The sequence below is a fragment of the Panthera pardus genome, unplaced genomic scaffold, assembly GCF_024362965.1.
Source record: "Panthera pardus isolate Hobbes unplaced genomic scaffold, ASM2436296v1 HiC_scaffold_19, whole genome shotgun sequence".
Lineage (NCBI taxonomy): Eukaryota > Metazoa > Chordata > Mammalia > Carnivora > Felidae > Panthera > Panthera pardus.
Window position 1 is genome coordinate 14,051,662 of NW_026526754.1, and position 18,339 is coordinate 14,070,000.

The 18,339-nt window shown below is 57.5% G+C and overlaps 3 protein-coding genes across 5 annotated transcripts in view; 2 read left to right on the top strand and 1 right to left on the bottom strand.

Annotated features, from left to right (window-relative positions):
- The first annotated feature begins 1,933 nt into the window (after positions 1-1,933).
- On the top strand, positions 1,934-5,016 carry LOC109245696 (chymotrypsinogen 2). Its single transcript, XM_019413161.2, has 7 exons — positions 1,934-2,058; positions 2,717-2,820; positions 2,935-3,014; positions 3,357-3,435; positions 3,720-3,900; positions 3,987-4,120; positions 4,768-5,016. The coding sequence occupies exons 1-7, from the start codon at positions 2,007-2,009 to the stop codon at positions 4,927-4,929; spliced, it is 792 nt and encodes a 263-aa protein (XP_019268706.1). The 5' UTR covers positions 1,934-2,006; the 3' UTR covers positions 4,930-5,016.
- Positions 5,017-5,387: 371 nt separating this feature from the next.
- On the top strand, positions 5,388-9,446 carry LOC109245697 (chymotrypsinogen B-like). Its single transcript, XM_053906678.1, has 7 exons — positions 5,388-5,496; positions 6,320-6,423; positions 6,510-6,589; positions 6,953-7,031; positions 7,461-7,641; positions 8,739-8,872; positions 9,233-9,446. Exons 1-7 carry the CDS (start codon positions 5,445-5,447, stop codon positions 9,392-9,394), a joined length of 792 nt encoding a protein of 263 aa, XP_053762653.1. The 5' UTR covers positions 5,388-5,444; the 3' UTR covers positions 9,395-9,446.
- An 852-nt stretch (positions 9,447-10,298) lies between these two features.
- BCAR1 (BCAR1 scaffold protein, Cas family member) overlaps positions 10,299-18,339 on the bottom strand; it is a 37,978-nt gene continuing 29,937 nt past the window's right edge. For all 3 annotated transcript variants that reach the window (XM_019413158.2, XM_019413160.2, XM_019413159.2), the window contains 5 exons: positions 18,189-18,339; positions 17,901-18,017; positions 15,636-16,733; positions 14,450-14,539; positions 10,299-11,281 (listed from right to left, as the gene is read on the bottom strand). The exon at positions 18,189-18,339 is cut by the window's right edge and continues 11 nt beyond it. In XM_019413158.2, the coding sequence (XP_019268703.2) occupies positions 10,769-11,281; positions 14,450-14,539; positions 15,636-16,733; positions 17,901-18,017; positions 18,189-18,339 (1,969 nt within the window). In that variant the 3' untranslated portion in view covers positions 10,299-10,768. The remainder of the gene's footprint in view (positions 11,282-14,449; positions 14,540-15,635; positions 16,734-17,900; positions 18,018-18,188) is intronic.

Here is an 18,339-nt window from a genome sequence, read left to right on the forward strand (position 1 = left end):
GGTTTGTGAGATCGAGCACCCCCCGAGCCCGGAGGGGGCTCTGTGCTGATGGATCCGATTCGGATCCACTGCTCCCCTCGCTCTCTGCCCCTCCCTCCCACTCACTTTCTCTCTCTTAAAAATAAATCGGCATTTAACAAAATCTTTTTAAAATGATAAGGATATGAGGCACCTGAGTGGCTCAGTCCGTTAAGTATCCGACTTCAGCTCAGGTCACGATCTCAAGGGTTGGTGGGTTTGAGCCCCACATCCGGCTTTGTGCTGACGGTGCTGAGCCTGCTTCAGATTCTGTGTCTCCCTCTCTCTCTCTGCCCCTGCCCGACTTGCACTCTCACTCTCTCAATGATAAATAAACATTTAACATTTTTTGTTTTAAATGATAATTCCTTAACTGGTGGAATGTACATTTTACTTTTTTTTTTTTTTAACTTAAACTCTCCAACTCCTCCCCATGGAAGCTTGCTAAAGCAGGAGAAATTTGTTTCTTTTCTTTTGTTCCAGTTGACTAGGGGCCTGGGCCTGGCAAGCGTGGGTTGTAAGGAAGAACAGGCTTGCTCAGGTAGCATGGTCTCACAGAAGGGGCCACCCCGCCCCCTGCAACCCATTTTGTGCCTTGCCTTCCCACCTGATATAGTGTGGCCATCCCTTGCTGTCATGGGACAGTCTTCTAGAACGTGGGAAGGGCACCAACAGGCAATGCAGGAAGGAGTTCAGAAGACCAGCGAGTATGGATGATTTTGTGTTAGGCCTGGTCCTGGCTCAAGATGGGTCATGCCCTTTCATACTGTGGGATCCACACTATAAGCATCCCCCATTTTACATGCTTAGAAACAAAACCGGAGAGGGCAGGTAACCTGCCCAAGTCTCCACAGCTCTTTGGTGCTGAAATGTGTGCCGTGGAGCACGCTACGGTCATCGATGCGATGGAAGTTAAAAACAGCCCTGCGATACCATTTTCCTTGTGTGTTTCGCGGGGCTTCGCTGTGCCTGGCAGCCTCACCTTCAGATTTCTCCTCTTCCAGTTTCCCTGGTGCTGAGAAAGGGCCCCACTGCCCACCCTGTCGGCCAAGCCAGAAACAGGCCTCCTGCCTGCCTCCCCACGCCCCCATTTCCTGCCTGACCGGCCTCTACCAGCTCTCACTGGGTCCAGTCTTGCCCCAGATGCCACATGCTCCATTCCAGAAGCCCATGGGGACTAAGTGACCCAGCCTCACGTGAACGGGCAGTGGGCGGCTTGCTCTTCTGAGCCGCGCTGCACACAGGCCATGTGACCTCCCCAGCTGTGGAACAGAAGGAACCTTCACTGAGACTTCTTGACCACCCCCCAAGACCAGGGTCGCATCCTCAGCCCCCTGGCCAGACGCCCCTTTGTCCTCCCTACTTGATCACACTGCCCAGGTTTCTGTTTTGTTCTGTTTTCTTTTGTTTTGTTTTTAGGGAGGTGGGTGCAGAGGGAAGGAAAAGAGAATCTTAAGCAGGCTCTGTGCTGAGCACAGAGCCTGAGGCGGGGCTCAATCCCATGACCCTGGGATCGTGACCTGAGCCAAAATCAACAGTCGGATGCTCAACTGACCGAGCCACCCCAGAGCCCCTGCCCAGGGGTTTCGAATAACTAACAGACCAGATAAATTACTTGTCCAAGTTTCTCCAGCCTATGAGACAATAGGCTGGGGCTCAAACCCTGCCAGGCCTGGCCCTGGCCCTCATGAAACAGGGCCTAGAGGAGGAAGCCCAAGCTTCCTGAGCCCTTCCCTGTGGCTGTGGGTCGAGGGCCACCTTGTTTGGTCCCACCTTCGCCCTTGACCCAGACCCAAGCTCAACCATGGGCCGCAGCTGCTGCCATCCCAGGCCCTGATGCCAGGCCTGCTCTGGCACATCCTGCCTACTCGGGCACACGCCCAGGAAAGGGATTGTCACCTCAAGGTTTTCCGATAACAGCCTGGTGCACAGGGATATAATGGGGAGCTCCCAAGGCAGGGACCCTATGTCTCCTTGACCACGGCACCATGGCCTTCCTCTGGCTCCTCTCCTGCTGCGCCCTCCTGGGCACAGCCTTCGGTGAGTTCGGGGCAAGCAGAGGCCAGGAGGGATGTTTCCGCTGCCCTCCAGACCCCGAGACCAGAAGGGGCAGCTGGGTCCCTGCTCCCAGTTCGGCCGAGCACTGTGGTGTGACCCCAGCGGGTCTCTCTCCCGCTCTGAGCCTCACCGGCCCCATCGCCACAATGGGGATGCTGGGAGGACTGGGCCAGACCAGTCAGTGTGAGGCCCCCAGGGGGAGGTGGGCCTTCCTGGGGCTGACTGAGGCCTCACGCCCAGTGCAAGGGCTCGGGAGGACGGGTCCGGAGGCAGCGAAAACTCTGAACAGCTAGTGGCTCCCCAACAGACTCAGATGGTGAGCAGGCAGGTGTGGGCGCCTTGGGGCCCGTGAGCCCAGCACTTGACAGCTTGTGTTCACTTGGTGCTTCCTATGTGCCAGGAACACAGCAAGTTCCTGCCTTGCCTGCTCGAGCTTTTCTGAATGGTAAAGCGAGGGAGCGATGGGGCTGGGTTCAAACCCACAGAGCCCAGCCTCCGGCCCGTGCTTGAGTACGGCCACCACCTCCCCGCCAGCCTGTTGGGCTTGTCTGGGCTGAAGCACAAGTCAGGTTGAGTTGTCCCTGGGGGGTTTCTGGGACGCCCTTGGCCTCCATCCCTCACCTCATACCCCCACCCTCAGGCTGCGGGGTCCCCGCCATCCAACCTGTGCTGAGTGGCCTGTCCAGGATCGTCAATGGCGAGGACGCTGTCCCGGGCTCCTGGCCCTGGCAGGTGTCCCTGCAGGTGAGGGGGGATTTCTGCGCACGAGTGGGGGACACACTGGGGTATTGGGCCAGCTGGGGTCAGGCTGGGGGCTGCTGGTGTCCAGCCAGCACTGACCTCTCCATCTTCCTCCAGGACAGCACCGGCTTCCACTTCTGCGGGGGCTCCCTCATCAGCGAGGACTGGGTGGTCACTGCTGCCCACTGTGGTGTCAGGTGAGGGCCCAGGGTCCCCAGGAAACTCCTTGGTGGGGGGAAGACTCCTGGCGGTGAGGGCCAGACCTTTAACTCCTCGTTCCTCAGTTTCCTTATTTGGACTGTGTCGAAAACCCAAGTCCTGCTGGTCTCCCAAAGGCTACTGGGAAGGAAACACACACACAGCAGGCTCTAGGGCAGTTTGTTTCAGGGGCAATTATTGAGATTTTGAGCTCCCGTCTCTGTGATCAACAACTTTGAGCAGATGCACAAAGGTATATGCGCACACGTATGCACTCGGCACCCCCGCACGGCCCCAGGACCTCACGGCAGGAACCCCCTCCTTTCTCTGGCCCTCTCCAGAACCACCCACCAGGTCGTGGCCGGGGAGTTTGACCAGGGCTCAGATGCTGAGGACATCCAGGTGCTGAAGATTGCCAAGGTATGGTGGCCCCCGGAGGCCAGGTGGGGCGGCCCTCCGGAGTGTGCAGCCCTGAAAACGCCCCCGCTGCTCTCGACCTCCCCAGTGGTCCACCGTGAGGGGGCAGAGCAGAAAGCAGGGCGTTCGAGGTCTGCACTTCGGTCCTGGGCCCGGCCTCAGGCTCCTGGGGCCACAGAAAGGCCTGCCAAGTTGAACAGGCCATTGTCCAGAGAGAAGCACTGAGGTGATTTGGGGGAGCCTGGGACCCTGGTTCAGCTCTGTGTCAGCCTCTGCCCTCCCCATAGGTTTTCAAGAACCCCAAGTTCAACATGTTCACCATCAACAATGACATTACCCTGCTGAAGCTGGCCACGCCTGCCCGCCTCTCCCAGACTGTGTCCCCCGTGTGCCTGCCCAATGCCAATGACAACTTTCCCGCTGGGACCCTGTGTGCAACCACGGGCTGGGGCCTGACCAAACACACCAGTGAGTGACCTCTAGCCGGGCGGGTGGGAGGTGGGGGCTGCCGAGCGGGCACCTGCAGGTGCTGACCCCCCGCCCTGCCCTTCTAGACGCCCAAACCCCTGACAGGCTGCAGCAGGCGGCCCTGCCCCTCCTGTCCAACACCGAATGCCAGAAGTTCTGGGGCAGCAAGATCACCAATCTCATGGTCTGCGCTGGGGCTAGCGGCGTTTCCTCCTGCATGGTATGGTCTACTGGACTCACCCAGCACCCCCTTCCCTCCCAGCATGGGGTGGATTCAGGCCAAAGCCCAGGCCAAGGGGCTTGGCCAGAGAGAGGAGATAGAAATAACACATAGGGCCCCTTTTGAAGGCTTGACATGCTCTTTCTGGAATTCCTGCCTGAGCAGTTGTAAAAACTGATGATCTCAACAGAGGGATGCAGAGCAAGGGCCTCTGGTCTCGAAACTGCCATATTGCAAAATTCCATTGACATCATCAATGTCTGAACAAATGCCATCCCCTGGATTAGTGCAGTGTACAACCTGGGCAGCAGAATGTAGTGGCCCAGAGGGCTCTGGAAGGAATCGGGCAGCCCTCCCTCCCTCACGGTGGCTCCATAGCCAGGCCAGCACCACCCATGCTTCCTTCCTGTCAAGCAAACCAGCTTTATCGGGCCTCTATTATAGGACCCCAGCTGATGGCCCAGACATTCAGGGGCACAGATCACAGACGGAGCTACTGAAGCTTCTTTCATAATCCCTCCAATATGCACGTGCCGGGCGTCTACTGGCCGTGAGGCCCCGGAATGGTCTCTGGAACAATGTCCAGGGGTCCCTGGCCCAGGCCACCTGGTGGCCAGATCCAAGCCGCTTTCTCTCTCCTCCTGCAGGGCGACTCTGGTGGCCCCCTGGTCTGCCAGAAGGATGGAGCCTGGACCCTGGTGGGCATCGTGTCCTGGGGCAGCAACACCTGCTCCACCTCTAGGCCCGGCGTGTACGCCCGCGTCACCAAGCTCATGCCCTGGGTACAGCAGATCCTGGAAGCCAACTGAGCCGTCGGCCCCACCGTGACCTCCCTGCTGACCTGCTCCCACAGAGTCAATAAACCAATAAAAGACACACTGATGATGGTGTCTCCTGTGTTGGGGCCTCTGAGTCCTCCTTCTCCCGAACTTAGGTCTTCACTGGGTCAGGTACCAGAGGGTCCCCAGAGAGGCCCCCCTTTAGTCTTCCTCCCCAGAGAGTGGCCAGGAAGGGCGCAGGTAGATGATGTGAGATCTGGGCCCCCCCGCCCGGCAGGCACGGCGGCCCGGGGGGTGGGCAGGGAGCGGGCCGCGGGGGGGATGAGCCCTGCTGCTGGCTGCACACACCTGTGGTCCCAGGGAACCTTCCCAGGAGCAGTCCCCCGGGGCCGACTCTTTCCCAGGCCCGGGCAGGAGCCAGGTGCTTCTGAACCCAAGGACTCACGATAAGGGAGGGATGGCGAGGCGCGTCGCAATTGGTGGGCCAGGGGAATATAACGGGGGTCCTTCGGGCAGACCCCATCCCACCTCCTGAGTGGAACACCATGGCCCTTCTCCCGGTTGTCCTTGGCTTCCTCCTCTTTGGCAGCAGTTCTGGTGAGTGCAAGGTTCCGGTGGGCCCGGCAGCCCCGGACCAAGCCTCTCCCACTCCCCGGCCCCCACCGCCAGAAGCTGGGAACCGGAGGACCAAGTCCCCACACGTCTAACCGCCCGCGGGGGCCGGGCCCCCGCCCACCCCGGGGGCCGGGCCCCCGCCCACCCCTCTCAGTCTCTCTGGGCGCCTCTCCTCGGCTCCCCACTCCTCCTCCCCCTGGAGGTCCATCGGGCCCCTCAGACTCAACCAGACAGGTTGGACCTGCCTCGTTTTGGCCTTGTCCACCCGCTCAAAAGCCGGGGTTCGTCCGGGCTCCTCCACACCTGCCCCCGAGCCGTAGGAGCTCTGCCTCAAGAATGTCTCCCACGCCCATCCCTTTGGCCCCGCCCCCCGGTCCTCTGGACGTGGGCAGCCTCTCGGGTCTATGCTGCCCTGAGCAGGGTAACTCTCTGACCCCAGCCTGCCCCTGCTGCAGACCCAGGGGCCCTGAGAACAACAGCGACTCCAGCAGGACATCCCGGCCCCCACGCCCCGGGACCCTGGGGTCAGCAGGGGAGGGACGCTCCTCTCAGGACACACAGTGGACACCCAGCCTTCTGGCTCCAGGCCCCGCCCAACTCCAGATGCCCTCAGCCTCAAGGACCCTCCACAAGGACACCTGGGGCAGCTGCTGGCTGGGTGACAAGGGGCCGGCTGCCCTGCACTGGCCAAAGCTCTGGGTGCTAGGTTGCCACCTAGGTTCCAGAGGCCTGGAAGTGCCAGGCTCTATCCCTGGCCCCCCCTGGGACACCATCCGCTGACCGGCTGCCGTGTCCCTGCCCCCAGGCTGTGGGGTCCCTGCCATCCACCCTGAGCTGAGTGGCCTGTCCCGGATCGTCAATGGAGAGGATGCGGTCCCCAGCTCCTGGCCCTGGCAGGTGTCCCTGCAGGTGAGAGGGAAGCTGAGGAGAGGTGGGTTAGACGGGGAGGGGTCAGGCGTGAGGGGGAAGGCTGACTGTCTCACCTCTCTCCCCAGACTCGCTCCGGCTTCCACTTCTGCGGGGGCTCCCTCATCAGCCAGCACTGGGTCGTCACTGCTGCCCACTGCAGGGTCAGGTGAGGCCTGCGTGGGGGCAGTGGGGACGCCCTGGCTGTCAGGGAATGACGGTCACTCCTTGCCCTTTCCCACCCCTGCCCAGCCACCCACTAGGCTTCCAGGGAATGAAGCCTGGCAGGAAGGGTCTGAGACAGATGGCAGGTGGGGACAAAGCTGCTGCTATCCGCCCTCCCCCCCCGAGAAAATCCCCACCCTCATGCCCCCCACCACCTCAGGCCCCAGCCTGTTCCACGAGAGCTGGTCTAGTCCTGTGCCTCCACCTTACAGACGGGGCAACTGAGGCCCAGAGGCCCCCGTGGGAGTGAGGGGCCCAGAAAGGGCTTCCCTCACCTGGGTACCCTCTCTGCCTCCTCTCTCTCCAGGAAGAGCCACCGTGTGGTGGCTGGGGTGTCTGATCACGGCTCTGACGAGGAGGCTGTCCAGGTGTTGAGGATCACTGAGGTACCGCCAGGCTGGCCGGCTGAGGAGGGTGGGGCGGTAAGGCCATGGCAGGGCTGCCCCTGGGCGCCAGGGATGGGTGAGGACCGTGGCGGGCAGGGTGTGTGGGCAAAGAGGACCCCAGCCAGTCGGCTCAGGCCTCACCCACCAAAGCCTTCTTCCCTTCTTTCCCAAGTAAGAAGACTCCTATTCAAACACTGAAGTTTGGCTCATTGTAGAAAAGCACAAAAATAGAAAAAACTAAATATCACCAACGTGTCAAGGGCCATTTTCCCACCAGTTTCCAGAGATTTTGTCCGTGCGGCCCCATCTGTGTTCGCTCTCAACAAGGGCCCCTTGGCACTGAGCCCTCTCCTGGCCTGAGGTCCCTCCCGTCCATGAGATCGGCCATCCTCCCGTGAGGACTGCCCAGCCCCCATGGCGTCTCCACAGGTGTTTGAATACCCACTGTGGGACCAGGTTTCGGGCCGCAACGACATCGCCCTGCTGAAGCTGGCCACACCGGCCCTCCTCTCGACAACCGCGTCCCCCGTCTGCCTGCCCAGTGCCAACACCAGCTTCCCTGCCGGCTCCCTCTGTGCCACCACCGGCTGGGGCAAGACCCGGTATAACTGTGAGTGTCCTTGCAGGGGCTTTTCAGAAGGGAGACTCATTCGGCTTTTATGGTCTAAATTCCAAGCACATAAATTCCAAGTCATACATCTTTCATTTTTTCTTTTTAAGCATTTTTAAAAATGTTTATTTTTGAGACAGAGGGTGAGTGGGGGAGGGGCAGAGAGCGAGGGAGACACAGAATCCTTAGCAGGCCCAGGCTCTGAGCTGTCAGCACAGAGCCTGATGTGGGGCTCAAACCCATGAACCGTGAGATCATGACCTGAGCTGAAGGGGATGCTTAACTGACTGAGCCCTTCAGGCCCTCCTTTCCGTTTCTTTACTTAAAACCCTCTTAATGAAAGAATCAAAGAATAAAGATGAGCTTAAATACTGCACACTTGAAGACGAAGTTGCTGAAGAAACGCCCAAGTACCAGCAGGTGGCACTCTCACTACGTTGCAACGAGGTCCCCACGGTCGGGTTTCCAGCCTGGACTCCTCTCCAGACTTGAGGCGGGCGCTTGTGTCAAGCTCGCCGTGAAGTCTGGGCCGGGAGTCAGATGTCCGGCTGTGGTTCGGGGCCCTGAGAGTCCGGCTGGGTCTCCCCTCCCCCGGCTGCTCCCTCCGCTGACGATCTTCCTCCGGGGCCCCGGGTGCTCCTGCCCAGGCCCCGGCTCACCCTCTGGTCCTTGACCGGGACGGAGGCGGCCAGGAAAGGGCAGCAGGAGGACGGTGCTCCCCCATCTGCCACCCAGAGCGGCGGGTCCCCAGCAGGGGCCCCGTGAAAAGGACGTCAGCCCCCTTCCCCGGAGGGGAGGCAGTGCCCCCCGCCCACCACACGGGCTGCCAGGGCAGGGCTCAGGGCTCGCGTGAACAGCTGTGCTGGAAGCCATGTCACCACTGCCTGGTGTGGAATGGGAGAGGAAGGGGTCCCGCAGGGACTGACTGTTAGGTCTGAGGGAAGGTGGGGAGCTCCGTTTCCGAGGTCATGGTGATGGGGAAGGACTGGGAGCAGGCAGGGGGCAGGCAGGGTCTCCTCCACCCTGGGGTGGGCCGGCTGGGTGAGGGCTCCTGACCTCCGCTCCCCCCCCCGCCCCCGCCCCCTGTGTCCCTCCAGCCAACAAGACCCCCGACAAGCTGCAGCAGGCGGCCCTGCCCCTCCTGTCCAACGCCGACTGCAAGAAGTTCTGGGGCAGCAAGATCACGGACGTGATGATCTGCGCCGGGGCCAGCGGCGTCTCGTCCTGCATGGTAAGGCCTGGCCCCGCCCCGCCCCGCCGGCCCCGCCCCCGCCCCCGCCCCGCCCCCGCTCGGGCCAGGCGGCTGCTCCTTTCTGCCGCGTCGGCTCCACCCCTCCGGGCGGCCGTGGTGCTGGGGGCCCCCACGCCAGCCAGCCGGGGGAGAGTGTCAGCCACGTGCCCCAGGCCCACCAGGAGTAGGCGACAGAGCTGGGCCTGCCACGTGGCCCAGATCGGAGAGCCTCCTGCCCGGTCTCTGCCCCCACACTTGTCATTTGTCTGCACAGAACCTGCGCGGGGGCAGGTCAGGGCGCACACCGGGGCCCCGGCACCCCGCTTCAGGCTTGTAAACAGGTCCTTTCTCCTCCTGCAGGGCGACTCTGGCGGCCCCCTGGTCTGCCAGAAGGACGGAGCCTGGACCCTGGTGGGCATCGTGTCCTGGGGCAGCGACTGGTGTAACCCATTCTCACCGGGGGTGTACACCCGTGTCACCAAGTTTATTTCCTGGGTTCTTGGGGTTCTGGAGGCCAATTGAACCCCTGCCCCACCCCCACTTCCACAAAACCCAAATAAAACCCTAGAGCAACTGTGTGCCTCTTCACTTCTGTGTCCTCGCCAGCGTGCTGAGCGGTGGGAGGCTGGCTGTCTTCACTGGGGTCCCCTCTGTGGAGTCCAAGAGGGCTGACAGACCCTACCCTTTCCTCACAGAGATGGGGAGACTGAGGCCCAAGTTCACATGCAGAACAGTCAGAGCTAGGAGCAGCACTCCCTGAATCCCTGGGCTCTTGGCTCACCTGGGGTGCCAGACATACTCGGAAAGGCTGGGGAGGCCACACGTGGACCCAGGGCAAGGGCCCTCTGGGCCCCCACACCCCAACTTGGAGGCCAAGTCTATGTGTATTTCAAAATAGACACTTGAGAAGAAGTTCCACAAGCTGATACTATGAGCTTCTAAGAGCAAAGTTCTAGGTGAGGTCTGTGAAAACGAGTTTATGTGGAATCCCCCAGCGGTGCCCTCGACCAATTCTGTGCCACAGTAAAGCCCACCTCGTCCCGGAGCTGCCTTGGACCCCACGCTGGCCCTCGCTCTGGCCGGGGGCCGTGGGACCTCACCGCGGGCTCCACACTCACCGAACCTCTCCAGCCTCCAGCGCTGGTGTCAGAGAGCTTCTCTCCAGCAGCCCCAGCTCCCCAGGTCTCAGGACCATTGGCACACCTTGCAGAAGACCCCTGGGCTCACGCCCCTAGCCCAGCCCTGTTTCCCGGGGCCTTGGTTTCCTCTTGAAGGGACCCACTTTTTCTTTATCCTCCCGAGAGAGAACTGCCCATGGCATCACCACAAATCCGCTCCGTCGGCTGCTCCTCCCCTGCGGCATCTGAGATCAAGGACACACCTGCGCACACCCAGGGGCCCTCCTGCCTCTCACACCAGAGGCCGCTTTTCATTTTTAAACTTTTATTTAAATGTAGACTATTAGTCAAATGATTGGAAAATCAATAATGAAAAATAGTGTTTGGGTTCTTCTCCTGGTTACAGTGGCGCTTGCACTGTCGGGGGAACATGGCACTCCTGTGGGTCGAGGGTCAGCTCAAGGGAGCTCAAGGGGTCGTCTGAGGCCATGTGGGTGGGGGGGCCTGTGCGGCTGGCCTGGCCCCCAGGGTACTCAGGGAAGACCACCAGCTCCCTCCTCAGGCTCGGCTCCCGGGGGGTCCAGCTCTGCTTGGGCTCCTCCGAGGAGGCCCCGTCCCATATCCTGCCCCATCATAAATATGTACAAACCCCTGGACAGTCTGGGGCACCAGGCCCGGGCAGAGCTGGGGTGCCTGTCCCCGCGCCTGCAGCATGGCGACCCTCTCAGGGCGGGTGCCGCCCTCCTCCCCTGACCCCCACCTCTCTGGTCCCGTGCTCTCAGGCGGCGGCCAGCTGGCCCAAGACCCGGCGGAACTGCTGGGTGCTGTGCCCCAGCTCCTTGACCCGGTCCACCATGTCCTGGGCGGCGGCGGGTGACGGGTACTGCAGGGCGGCAGCCTTGGTGGTGGCGACGATGCCACGCAGGAGGTCACACAGCAGGTTGCTGTAGTGGGTCACCTGGCTGCGCACGTCGGCCGCCTTGGCCTGCCGTGACAGCGTGTCCCCGATGAACACCAGCTTGTGGGCGCTGAGGATGACGAACTTGCTGTGTGCCACGAAAATCTTGGGCGGCTGGTTGGTGGCCACGGCGGTGAAGAAGGCGTCCACGGCGTTGGTCAGGGTGGTCAGGTTTGCCTCGCACTGCTCCAGGTAAAAGAGCAGCAGCTGCCGGTCCGAGGGCCCCAGGCCGCCCGGCCGCCCTGGGGCCAGGGGCTGGGCTGCCGTCCAGTTGGCCAGGTCGTGGTCGATGGGCCGCGACACCTCCTGCTCCAGTCGCTCGAACTGCTTCAGCTGGGGCAGAGGGAGAGCACAGTGAGCATCGCAGCCACACGCACAAAGGAAACCCGCTATCTCTGCGCTACAGGCCGAGCACGGGTCCTCTCCAAGGAGCTTCTGCCCATCTCAGAAAGGTAGGATTCCATTTATAGAACAGTTTTGAAATGACAAAAGGATAGAAACGGAGAACAAATGAGCAGTTGTAGCGTTTGGGGACGCCAGTCTGTTGGTGTGGGTGCTGTTCCCTGCTGCCTTAGGACACAATCCTTGGGGGACACTGGGTGAAGGGCACACAGGACTGTTCTGTACTCTCTCTGCAACCTCCTACGAATCTATACGTACTTCAAAATGAGTTAAAAACACACACTCACACACACACACTCACACACATTTTGTCCTTAACATATACGTTGTAAAAAGATTCAAATACATTAAGCAGAAAAAAAAAAGGTGTCACCTGGAAACCCACGCACCCAGAAATAACCTCTGATAAAGTACAATTCTGGTAAATTATCTTTCTGTGACACGGGGCTCGATCCCATGACCCTGAGATCATGACCTGAGTCAAGATCAAGAGTTGGACGCTTAACCAATTGAGCCAACCAGATGCCCCTATAAATTATTTTTTACAACCAAACATTAATGTATTTACAGATGATATGATATAATGTCTCCAAAATAAATTGGGGGGAAGGGGTGCTAGATAACCAGGTTAGCTATTGTGCTGAGGGATTAGGGCTGGGTGAATGGTATCGGGACTGTCTTCTTTAATTTTATAAATATATTCAATTTCCCACAATAAAAACTTTAAACAAAAAAAGAAAGCGCTGGCTGGCTTAGCTGGTAGGACATGCGACTCTTGATCTCGGGGTTATAAGTTCGAGTCCCACATTGGGTGTAGAGATTACTTAAAAAAAGAAAAGAAAAGAAAAGAAAAAAGGTAGGTCATGGTATGTGTAAAACTTCAGAAAACAAAATTCACATAAAAAACTGGTGACTATTCTTCAAGATGTTTTCCTTTAAACATGAATATTCCTATTTCCTTTTTATTTTCTTATTTTTATTTCCTATTTCCTTTTTAATTGGTAGACTGGAAACACAGTACATGTGACTCAAGCACATGGGGTTTATGGGCACCAACTCACTATGCAATCGAAAATGTGCAAGTAACTTCTGATTTCTCAAAAACTTAACTACTCACTAATAGCCTACTGTTGACTGGAAGCATTACCAAGAACAAAACTAGTTGATTAACATGTATTTTACAAGTTACATGTATTATATACTGTATTCTTACAATAATAATTTTTTCAGTATTTCTAGGCTATGTGGTTCATCTGCAAGTTTTTTCAAATTGTTTTAAGTCTCCAAAATACTTTTCCAATATGTTTATTGAAATAAATCCAGGTGTAAGCGGATCCATGCAGTTCAAACCCCTGTTGTGCAAGATTCAACCGAATATATAGTATTTTATATTCTACTGTTAGCACCTAACAGTAGGTCACGTGCTTCGTGTCAGTCATGACAGGCGGAGGGAAAGGGAAACTTCTACAACGGGCAGCCTCTGCCTTGGGAGTTATCAGCGTGGACTGACGTGTCCTTACCAGCGCTGGTTCTGCCCAGGGGACTAAGCGGCTGTGACCAGCTGTGCACAGATTCAGGGAAAGACGAGTTCTATTTTATCCAAGATTTCAAGGCTTAATTGGCTAAACCACCCTGGAACTGCCCTGTCCTAATATCTGAAACACTCGTACTCTCCTCCTCAGGCAGCAACCTGGTGAAACTCACCACTCGGCTCTCATATCCAGCGAGAAGCACACTCATTTTTAGTTTGAACTCTGCAGGGTCTTTCCTGTTTTCTGACAACTCTTAATAGCTACATACTGTTCTACTGTATGAATGTTTATATTTTATTTAATCAACCAATATTCCAATATTAGATATTTGGGGTGGGGGTTTCCAGATCTTTCACTGATGTGGAAACAGAGCAATCAACACCCTTGTCCATACATTTTACCCACCATATTACACTTGTGCTTTATGCTCCGGCCTAAGAGCTCTAGACCTTTAGAGTTTTTCATCTATACTCCTATCTCTTATTCTAGCTTCTAGTAATTTCTCTAAATGATCAAGCAGTTACATGAAGAGATTTATATTCAGCTCAGCACCGTTTACAGCAGTAATTCTGGGAATAACTGACATGTCCACCAACAAGGGACTGGATAAATAAATGCTGGAAGGGTCCAGAGAAAGATAAAGTACATGTTCATTTCTCTGATCAGTGGAGATTCCGTATATTATTAGGCAGACAGACAGATGATGGATGGATAGAGAGATACCTAATAATTACCCTTGGTTCCTTTACTGAGTACATTATATGGGCCAGGCACTTCCTAAGAATTATACATTCTTTACTCACTCCTTACAATTACCTTGAGATGGATGTAACTATGATCCCCACTTCACAGCTGGGGAAACTGTGGCTTTGTGGGTCTCAGGATGGAGCCGGCTCTCACCTACACCATCCTTCCCCCTGACCGGTGGGGGGTGGGGGAATGGGTGGGAAGTGGAGGGGTGGAGCGAGGACAACTTTATGGGTGATGTTTCTGTGCTTATTTTGTGCTAGTCTATGTTTCAGTTTTTTATTATCTTCATAATCAGATAAAACTTCCTTATTTCTTTAAAAAAAAAAATCCCTTTCCCACCCTCAGGAAATGATCCAAAGTATGAAGAAAATTCTATGTCTGCAGATAAGCACAGTAGTATCATTATACTCAGGGAAACTGGGTACAATGTAAACAGCCAACAATAATAGATGTTATAAGGCCTTTAAAAACAATTTATAAGGAAGGTTTGATGCCATGGAAAAACCTTGGGATAAAAAGAGATGTAACTATTCACAAAGTATCATCTCAAGCACATGGACAGAGGTCACCCTAGGGGCAGGAGCGGGGCTTAAAACCAGCCCCACTGCACCACCAGTACCTCTGGGGCCTTTTCCCTGTCTTACACTTTTGTGTATGTGCTCCCTAAAAGGTCTACCATGATTACTCTCATAATAAATCACACACAAATCCAACAAACACACGGGGAGACAGTCACACAGTTGAGCGGGGCCTGGCTGGCTCACTGGCCCACGAGCAGCCCAAGCAGAGAGAAGCTGGCCAGCCTGGGGATCCTCACCTGCTGCAGCTCTAGCTGGCCCTTCCCCTGCCGCATGATGTTGCCTTTTTCCAGCAGTTCCTTCTGGGTCTTTTCAAACTCTTCCTTCCCCTGGAGACAAGACACAAGGACGGGGCTGAACCACAAGCCCCCACAGGTCTGGCGGGGCACAGGGCAGGGAAGCCAGCCACCAGGTGGCGCTGCGAGCCAGGCCCAGGCTCACACTGCAGCCATCAGACTCAGAGTGGGGACAGTTTCCCAGGAGGCAGCTCTTGCGGCCTCTTTCACCTCCTCTAGCCCAGAAAAGGGCTGGGTACACTGCGTGTGGCCAGGTCATCCTCCCTGCCCCCGCTTCCACACCAGGAATCACATTCAAACCCCTCCCCTTGGCATACGGGGCCTGTTCATCCATCCCTGACCACCTGGCCTTGGCACCTGCTGCCTCTCAACCTGGAATGCTCCTTACCAGGGCACTCAGCTGGCACCCAGGTCTCTGCTCAGAGGCCTATCCCTACCCCATCTTCCCATCTTCTTGTTTTACTTATTACCCCACACCCGCAACTATCTCTGTCTTTGCTTATACTTCAGAATCCATCTCTTGAGACAGAACAGAGGCACTTCCTGCCCTGGTCACTGGAGAAGCCCAGCCCTGGCTGGTACTGCAGGACCCCTGATGACACGGCCAGGTCCATCCAAAGGGCAATAGGTAGGTAGAGGAATGGGTATGGAGCAGGGGGCATATAGCCTAGAAGGTCAAAGAGAGTGGGCACAAAGATGCCTCGTTGGCTCAGTCGGTTGAGTGTCCGACTCTTGATTTCAGCTCAGGTCATGATCCAGGGTTGTGAGATCAAGCCCCACGTCAGGCTCCACACTGAGTATGGTGCCTGCTTGGGATTCCCTCTGTCTCTCTGTCTCTCTCTGTCTCTCTCTCCCTCTGTCTCTCTCTCCCTCTGCCCCTCTCTCCTGCTTACACACGCCGTCTCTAAAATAAAAAATAAAAACATTTTAACAATAAAAATGAAAAAAAGAGAGTGGGCAAAGGGACTCACTGAGCCTCCTGGGGCCCAAATTTTCTTTTGGCCACAAAAGCCCTCCGTGTGGAGGGGATTAAGGTCCCCATAACGGGTGGCAAAATTAGGGCCCGGAGGAGGCCAGAAGGCTTCCCCCAGGGAATCCTCTGGGGACGCTGGGCAAGGCGGGCACCTACCTGTAGATGGACGTAGTCATAATCCTCCATCCAGCCCCCCTCACTGTTCTCATACTGCCCATCTGGCAAGTCCTGGGAGGTGAACTTAGGAGGTGAGGGCAGGGGCCGGGACTGGATGCTGCTGGCCTTGTCGATGGGGTTGGGGTGCAGGGAGCCGCCCCCCTCAGGCCCCGGGACAGGGGCCTTGGTCCGTCTGAAGAGCAGCGAGGCATTGCCATGCAGGAAGGAGGCCAGCTGCTTGGCGTCCTCGGGCACAGCCCGTGAGCAGGCCACCAGGCGGTCCAGGTCTTCGGGAGCGGCCCCCGGGCCTCCCCGGCCACCGTCAAGGGCCTGACCGTGGGCCACCAGCGTCTGGTACACATCCTCCATTTTCTGCAGCTGCCGGCCAAGCTTAGCGTGCAGCGTGCGGTCAGAAGTGTGGGCAGCGTTGCCTATGGCACCGCGGGCAAACTCCAGCAGCTCATGGACAGCCCCCTGGGCGGCGGCCACGGCGGCCCGCAGGTCCTGCACCGGCGGCTCCTGAGGCTCGGAGGCACCACGCCAGCCTCCACACGCGGGGATGCCGCCCGCCAGGTCCAGGAGGTGCGCCACGCTGGCACTCACGCCCTGCTGCAGCCGTGCCAGGGCCTCCACAGCCGCCTCCAGCTCCAGGGGCTCACGACCCGGCACCGCAGCCTCCAGGGAGGAGGCCGACTGGCTGCTGCGTGTGCTGCCCGTACTGGAGGCCGACAGGCGCTTGCCATCAGCAGGGGCCTCCCGCTCCGCCGGGGGCGGCACCGCGTACACGGTGTCATCAGCCGCGCCGCCATCGGACGCCTCTGGAGGAAGAAGCCGCTCACGGGGCACGTCATAGAGGGTGCCGGGACCGGGCCGTCGCAAGCCAGGGGGTACGTCATAGAGGTCAGGAGCGGGGGGCGGCACGTCATACACATCCTCAGCCGGCAGCGAGTCCGGAGGGGGTGCGGCGAGGACCAGCGGGTGGCGGGTTGGGTCAAAGGGCTTGGCCTTGGCAAAGGCGGGGGGCACGTCATAGGTCTCCTCACGCAGCAGTGGGCCGTCAGGCACATCCTTGCTCACCGACGGAGGAACGTCATACACCTGGGGGCACAGGAGCGGTCAAGGGTGCCCGCCCAACCCCTCCGGGAGCTGAGGATCAGCACCCAGTCACACATCCAGACACAGCACAGGTGCGCACGCGTGTCACGGTTCTTGTCCGCACAGGTTGTGGCTAAGAGCCCAATTCTGGAGCCAGACCTGAGTTCAAAATCCTGGCTCCACTGCTTACTAGCTGTGGGATGTAAGGCAGGTGACTCAATTTCCCTGTGCCTATCTGCTCAGCCAGAAGATGGGAGAACTCTTTCAAAGGTTTGTTGTGAGGATTACATGAGTTAATTCACTGTGTAAGTATAAATACTTGGTGAGAAAACAGCGGTCATACCGCCGCCACCACCATCACGGCCACCATGACCGTCACCATCATCACCACCACAACCGCTACATCACATCACCGCCACCACCTCACCCCATCATCAACATCACCCTCACCATCATCGCCACCATCATCTTCAACATCACTACCACCACCACCACCATTTATGTATTCTCGACTCTGTGGCAGAAACTAGGAAGATTTGTGTTACATTTAGGATGACAACACCTTGGTTTACCCAGGACGGTCCTGGTTTATGCCCGATGCCCCTCATAATTACTAGTCCCCCTTTCACTCTTAGAAGTGTCTTGCTTTGGGGTGCCTGGGTGGCTCAGTCGATTGAGCATCCGACTTCAGCTCAGGTCATGATCTCACAGCTCGCGAGTTCGAGCCCCGTGGAGGGTTCTGCACTGACAGCTCAGAGCCTGGAGCCTGCTTCGGATTCTGTGTCTCCCTCTCTCTCTACTCCTAACCCACTCGCATTCTGTCTCTGTCTCCCTCAAAAATAAATAAACGTTTAAAAAAAAAAAAGTGTCTTGCTTTGAATGATAAATTCTGTGGTCACCTTTCTAATATCCTGTGTGATCCTCTCAAGAACCTGCTAAAGAAGACCTCACAAGTGGTCCTCTTGCCGACAAGTAAGCTGAAGCTCAAAGGAGCACTTAGTTTCTACTTCCGTCACAGAGCAAGGGACAGAGCTGGCGCCTGTTGTCACGTTTCTTGTTGCCTCTATCCCTACAAACGTGGGTCCCCACCCCACAAAACAGGCACACCCAAAACTCTTTATACAGATCAGGCCTCAGCCCATGAGGCCCCAGGATTCCCTGACTACTCACGGCATGGTGGTTGGACAACGGCAGGCCCTTCTCCACACTGGGGGGCACATCATATACATCCAGCGATGGATCCCGGCCATTAGGACCCTTGACAGCCATGGGGGGCGTGTCATATACCTGAGACAGAAAAGTGCAGTGATATGGGTACTAGGGCCACCTGAGGGGATGGGAAGAGCAGAAACCACACAGCTCCTCCCCTAGGACCACCCCGGCCAAGGCAGAGAAAGCACGGCTCCCTGAGTGGGGCTGGGCTGAGGCCCTCACCCCGACCCCTACCCCAATACCTACCTCCTGGCCATACTGGCTGGGAAGCAGCCCCCGAACAGGGGGCACGTCGTAGATGTCCTGGGGCCCCGGGGCTAGCAGGTGGCGTGGGATGTCATACTCGTCCTGCTCTGGCTGGGAGGCCTCGAACACATAGCCTTGTCCCACACGGGTG

Excerpts from the sequence above, each read along its gene's own strand:
- LOC109245696 (XM_019413161.2), top strand. The coding sequence starts at position 2,007 with ATGGCCTTCCTCTGGCTCCTCTCCTGCTGCGCCCTCCTGGGCACAGCC. Across the intron at positions 3,015-3,356 it reads GCTGCCCACTGTGGTGTCAG|AACCACCCACCAGGTCGTGG; the intron begins GTGAGGGCCCAG and ends GGCCCTCTCCAG. Across the intron at positions 3,436-3,719 it reads AGGTGCTGAAGATTGCCAAG|GTTTTCAAGAACCCCAAGTT; the intron begins GTATGGTGGCCC and ends CCCTCCCCATAG.
- LOC109245697 (XM_053906678.1), top strand. The coding sequence starts at position 5,445 with ATGGCCCTTCTCCCGGTTGTCCTTGGCTTCCTCCTCTTTGGCAGCAGT. Across the intron at positions 6,424-6,509 it reads CCTGGCAGGTGTCCCTGCAG|ACTCGCTCCGGCTTCCACTT; the intron begins GTGAGAGGGAAG and ends CTCTCTCCCCAG. Across the intron at positions 8,873-9,232 it reads GCGGCGTCTCGTCCTGCATG|GGCGACTCTGGCGGCCCCCT; the intron begins GTAAGGCCTGGC and ends CTCCTCCTGCAG.